This window comes from Pituophis catenifer, unplaced genomic scaffold (genome assembly GCF_029215685.1).
Source record: "Pituophis catenifer annectens isolate HBS135680 unplaced genomic scaffold, rPitCat1.0.hap2 SCAF_2, whole genome shotgun sequence".
NCBI classification, from domain to species: Eukaryota; Metazoa; Chordata; class Lepidosauria; order Squamata; family Colubridae; genus Pituophis; species Pituophis catenifer.
Genome location: NW_027256882.1, coordinates 124,553,429 through 124,559,428, shown reverse-complemented (window position 1 = coordinate 124,559,428; position 6,000 = coordinate 124,553,429). Strand labels below are relative to the sequence as shown.

The 6,000-nt window shown below is 44.6% G+C and overlaps 1 protein-coding gene across 3 annotated transcripts in view; it reads left to right on the top strand.

Annotated features, from left to right (window-relative positions):
• Positions 1-1,207: 1,207 nt before the first annotated feature.
• Positions 1,208-6,000, top strand: part of MYH10 (myosin heavy chain 10) — a 92,689-nt gene continuing 87,896 nt past the window's right edge. For 2 of the 3 annotated variants that reach the window (XM_070937453.1, XM_070937451.1), the window contains exons 1-2: positions 1,209-1,279; positions 5,534-5,906. In XM_070937453.1, the coding sequence (XP_070793554.1) occupies positions 5,562-5,906 (345 nt within the window). In that variant the 5' untranslated portion in view covers positions 1,209-1,279; positions 5,534-5,561. Of the gene's footprint in view, positions 1,280-5,533; positions 5,907-6,000 lie in introns of all 3 variants that reach the window. The other variant, XM_070937450.1, reaches the window with a different exon arrangement.

Below are 6,000 nucleotides of genomic sequence, written 5' to 3'. Positions count from 1 at the left end.
CGAACTGCCCCCGGAAATTCGTAAGATCTCCGACCTCCGGGCGTTTCGCTGCGCACTGAAGACCCTATTATTCCGCCAGGCCGGACTAACAACACAATAGCTTTTAAATTGGGATATTTAAATTTATTGGGGTTTTAAATCTGAGCCACTTTATTTAATTATTTTAAATTTTATATTGTTGTTTTGTTTGTGTTTTTAAACAGGCTGTACACCGCCCTGAGTCCTTCGGGAGAAGGGCGGTATAGAAATAAAATTATTATTATTATTATTATTATTATTATTTATATTAAAAGTATTTGTAGTAGCAATGGGACAGATTTTTAAGAGTACATGCACTCTATGAAGAAAGCACGTAGTAGAGAGTCAAAAGGGTGCGAGAAGGCCTGCATGGATAGCAGAGGGATGCAGCACTCAGCATTCCCAACTTAAGCAAGCTTTATTCTGCCCCAGCGGTAGATGCATTTTCTTTGATGGGCAACGCATCTCCCGTATCAAGCTAAATAGCAGTAAACGTCCCAATTAAATTAGGTTACCACGCAACAGAGAAGAGGAGCGCGCTACGACTGCAGCAGTTCAGTTACACGCCGTGTAAAGGGGCGGGGTATTGCAGGCTACGCTCCAGAGACACCCCCCCCCCAACGCATTTCAATGTATCCCACCGCTGTTTTTATAACCCCCAAACCTCCCCTGGAATTCACGCGCCACCACTGACCCCCGAGCTACCTTCCACGCCCCCTCCTCAAGAAAGCTCAGGGGAAAAAAAAGAAAGGGAGCCGAAGGACCGCAGCCGTGCACCTTAAACCCCCCCCCCGCCTCTCTCCCGCCTCACTCTACGGACGCCACGAAAGCGCCATTGGAAGGAGAGCCCTCGCTAGACAGGCAGGCGCAGCCAGCCAATGGCAATCCTAGCCGGGACGGCAAAAAAAAAAAAAAAAAGACAAGGGGGGCGTTTTCGGCGGCGAAGCTTGAGAAGGTTGCTATGAGGCTGGCTCGGGGCGGAGCGGTAAAGGGCCAATAGGTGGAGAGAGTGGACCCCGATGGGTCGTCGGAACGACCAGTGGAAGCCTGGCAGGGACTTGGGGAGGGGAAGGCGGGACCAGCGGGGAGTGCTCGGTGTGGCGCTAAAGGCGCCGCGAGCGGGGGCGGGGCGGCTAGTGCGGATTCAGTTCCAGCGCGTGCTGGGGAAAGCGGCTCGGCGCCGAGCAGCAGCAGCAGCAGCAGAAGCAGAAGCAGCCAGGCGGTTTATCGAGGCAGTTTATCCAGCGCTGGCTGGATTCAGGTGAGACGTGGGGAGGAGGCGTGGGGGGCTGTGTCTCTGCGCCCCTCCAGCTTCCCCCCTACCCACCCACCCGCCTACTATTTCCCGCCTTGTCTGGGGAAGAAGGAGGGTGGGCGTTTAGCGAGGAAGGAAGGTCGCAGGGCCTCGAGTCGTGCTGGAGTCTCCCCTTGGACCCTCGGCCGTCTCCTCCACCTGCCTCCCCTCCCCCGGTTGGTGCTCCCACCCCCCTCGCCCTTAAAAGAGAGCCGTGCGAAAGGCGTGAAAGGAGGAGCGGCTCCTCCTTTGCTTGGGCGAGAGGGGTCGACTGGCGTTGCTGCTGCGGTCTCTTCCTTGCGCCTCCTAAACATGGTCTTACCCCACCCCACCCCCGGGGGGGACCGAGGGTCCTGTGGCCTGGGTTAACAGCGCAAAGCGCACGTGTCCCTTTGTTTAAGGGGTGAGGTTGTCGTATGAATGGGGAGGGGGGAGGCGAGCGAAGGGAGCAGAGGCGCCCTTTCGACTCGCCTGGGGACGGGGGTGGGGGGTTGTAGCAGATCACCCCGCGGGCAGTGTGCGGTGAAGCTGCCGCTCTCCGATTCCGAGCCCTTTTGTGCGGGATCGCCAGGATCTGCTTCGCCTGCTCGGTCCCATCCTCCTCCCGGCGATCGCCTCCCTGCCGTAGGAAGATGTTGGCGTTTTGCTATTACGGTTCCTCTCTTGCCACGAGGATTGGAAGTTGCCTCCCGATTCACTGTGATAGCATTATCTTGCCTTTTTTCCCCCCCACTTGGATTAAAACTGGTTCCCAACTTGGCGATCGCGCCGGATCTACCGGCCAGTTCCTCTTAAACCGTGAGATAATAAACGTTCACCTTTCGACCGGTTGTCATCGCGTGGTTCTCTCTCCTTCCATATGGGATATGTGGGATGCTGCGTGTTATTGCAGTGGGTAGGAAGGGCCTCTCAAATATTGTTAGCGTTGCATTTTTTGCATTCCAGTTGCTTCGGGAATGTGAAATGAAAAAGGCACCTTGATACATGATCTTTCTTTGATTAGGGGAACGATGTCTAATTAAATGCAGATTCCCTAAGGAGCAATCGGGTAAATTAAATCAAATTAGGTAATTTAGTGGGGAAAAAATTGAAACCATGCTCTTCCAGACCTTAATGCTGGGCCTGTACATATTTCTCAACAATGCTGCTTGCGTTGTAGATCTAGCATTCTGGGAATCTGGCTGCCTGTATTAGAATAACACTTGGAGATAAAAGAGAAAGGGAAGTCCTAATAACTGTTACAAATAACAAACATATGCTAGACAGCTACATGCATGAAATACATGAGAATAGAATGATGCTGTAGAGAACCTTAGGTCTTGAAGATTTTATCTTGGTTCCAGTTTAGTGTCTTAGAGTAACGGACTCATGTTTCTCATTGTTTGAAGTACTGTATTTAGTTGAGGAGGAAAAAACTTCATACATGTTACTTCCTTTCCTTGGCTGCTAGTCTGTTTTAGCTGTGCTTTCTGTAGCCAACCCATGCTCTAATGCTGTAATGTGAATTTAGCTACTGTAGCCTGAAATAAGTGAATCAGGCTGCTTTATGGCCCTCTGGTGGAATGAATGACTTCATACTTGCTTTATATTCGTTAAGCTTTAATTATTGGGCTAGCTAGCATATCAATGTAGATACTGTAACATACTGAATGATTGTTTGAAAGAGGGTAGTCATTTAAAAGCATAATTCTTAAAATGCCATTTATATGGGGAATCTGTATCCATACAGAGATTGAGAATTGTTCAGTATCTAGATAGATACTTAATACTGGTGGGAGGCTGATAAGTAGTTTGTCACATAATGATCCAAGTAAAAATCTGAATGTCTGGATCAGGTTTTGTTTTCTAAAAAGGTGCAGAAAATGCTGCTGGAACACTAATCTACTTATTCAAGTGTTCAACAGCAGTAACATGAATATTTTTAGAAGAAATTTCCAGTATAAAAGTTAATATTTTATAATGTATTTTTTCCTATAGTAAAGTGATTTTGTATCACAATATCTTAGCAAACTGCTGACTATAGAAATTGTCCCATAATTATAACATAGCTGTGATGTTTTTACTTTATCTTTAAAAAGAAAAACTTTCTTATTTTAACTTAACCAACTGGGGGGGGGGTAAAAGTTAACCAATAGTTTAAGTTTAGATTTTTTTTTTAAATGCGTAGGATGTAAACCAATTGTCACAGAAAGCCCTGTTAAAAGGCTAATTAAATTCCTGAGCTTATTGCTGGTCATTTTATAGACTTGATGAATTTGATATTCTAGTAGTAAATGACTTTTTATATATCCTGTGGCCGTGGCAGAAATTATGCTATGTTAAATAATTTAACAAAAGAGTTGAATACTTACGATTTACCCTATTTGAGGTGACACTTTCCTGGAATGTATTTTTAATTGGGAATTTACATTAGTAAGACTTTAAATATTTGTCAAATGCTGTTTTGTCAATACTTTTAAGAAACATGTCCTCTTATACCACAAACTTTGTCCATACATTAATTGCAATCATATTTATAAATATATACTTTATGTTGCTCTGAAGACCATTAATCAGATCCCTAAGAATGAGGTTCTAATAGTCTTGCATATTTTTATTATGCTCAGGGCATAGCTTTAAGTAACAAACATTTGCACTAGTAGGGACAGGTAAACGGGGAAAAAATGAATACATTCAAATACAAGTAACATTCCATCTTACTATAGTCCTAAGTGATACTGGGAATATTGGGGAATGTATCCTACTTTTCATTTTTAAACTTTGTTTAAAGGATTTTTAATAAGTGAATTTCTTTATTTTCATCGCCTAGCACATTTTGGTTGAAGGCTGGTAAGTGGCAGTCTTCCTCAGAAACTATTTGCAAGACTCAATCCCCAAGTTCTCACCAAAGGCAGGAATATTTCTGTTCTATTTCTCAATCGGATGTTAGCCATGTATCTAGTACTTTTTGTCATATTCCAGCTTCAGTGCCTTGTTCCTGGAAAGCTGTTAGGTCTAACCAGCGGTGGGTTTCACATATTTTTACCACCGGTTCGCCCCGTGCGTGCATGCTCGCTGTGCGCATGCGCCTTCTGCGCATGACCCGTGTTGTGCGGCTTAACAGTGTCCACACCCAAATGGTCGATGTCCAACTACGCCAGACAATGCATATTATCTTTGCCACATTGCATCCTACCCCTGTGCACTGGTTACCAGTACTTAGCAATATCATACTGCCTCGCATTAGAAGACAACAAGCTTTCAGTCGGCTATGGTCAAGGTTGCTGAACAAGAGGGCCCTTCCTATTCACCAGGACAATGTAAGATTGAAATCCTGTAGGCCAGCATGGGAAACAGCTATTCACTTAACATTTACTTAATTTAACTCGAGAATGCCTGGAGAGTGGAATGGTCCGAAGTAACTTCTTGTGGCCTGGCCATCAGTGATCTCTCTACCAAACCACCTGGTTTTGACCTGCCTTGCTCTGTCTGGTTGAAATTGAACAGAATTAGGTGTGATACTGGAAGAAATACCTCTGCCCCTGTATCAGTGGGTATGGAAAGATTCCCCTTGTGCTATTGTGCCGATATGCAAACTATTAAATATGTTGCACAATATGTTTAATATGCCGATATTAAACATATTGTGCAAGATTGCCCATGACATGTGTTCTCTGGTTCCCTAAAAGGTTTGTACAAAGTAATGCCAGAGGTGATGGTCTGGATAGCTGAACTGGACATCCAGTTATAAGGCTACTCCCTCATAGATGTTTTGTATATAATTATGTGAATGCTGTGGCTCAGTGGCTAAGATGCTGAACTTGTCAATCAAAAGGTTGGCAGTTCAGGGGTTCAAATACCTAGTGCCATGTAACGGAGTGAGCTCCCGTTACTTGTCTCAGCTTCTGGCAACTTAGCAGTTCGAAAGCACGTAAAAAATACAAGTAGAAAAATAGGGACCACGTTTGGTGGGAAGGTAACAATGTTCCGTGTGCCTTTGGCATTTAGTCATGGCGGCGACATGACCACGGAGACGTCTTCAGACAGCGCTGGCTCTTTGGCTTTGAAATGGAGATGAGCACCGCCCCCTAGAGTCAGGAACAACTAGCACATATGTGCAAGGGGAACTTTTACCTTTTATGTGAATGTGTATATGTTTTACTTCTCTTCTGTCATTTTCTCATCATTCTCCAAATAATAATTGATTATTGGTAACTAATATTTTGTTTTTACGTTTACTAGGTTCCTGTTGTGGGATAGTTCTCTAAAAATGGCTCAGAGGACTTTGCAGGAAGACCCTGAGAGGTACCTTTTTGTGGACAGAGCAGTAATCTACAACCCTGCTACTCAGGCTGACTGGACTGCTAAAAAATTAGTCTGGATTCCATCAGAACGTCATGGCTTTGAAGCTGCCAGCATCAAAGAAGAGAGGGGAGATGAAGTATTGGTTGAACTGGCTGAGAATGGAAAGAAGGCAGTTGTCAACAAAGATGATATTCAAAAAATGAATCCTCCCAAATTTTCTAAAGTAGAAGACATGGCAGAATTGACCTGCTTAAATGAAGCCTCTGTTCTTCATAATTTGAAGGATCGATACTATTCTGGGCTCATTTATGTAAGTACTTATTGGATTGACATGTGCTAACTAAAAAAATCAACTTTATTGGTTGCAAAAGGAAGTGCTGCTTTAGTTGGTAGACTGATTTTAA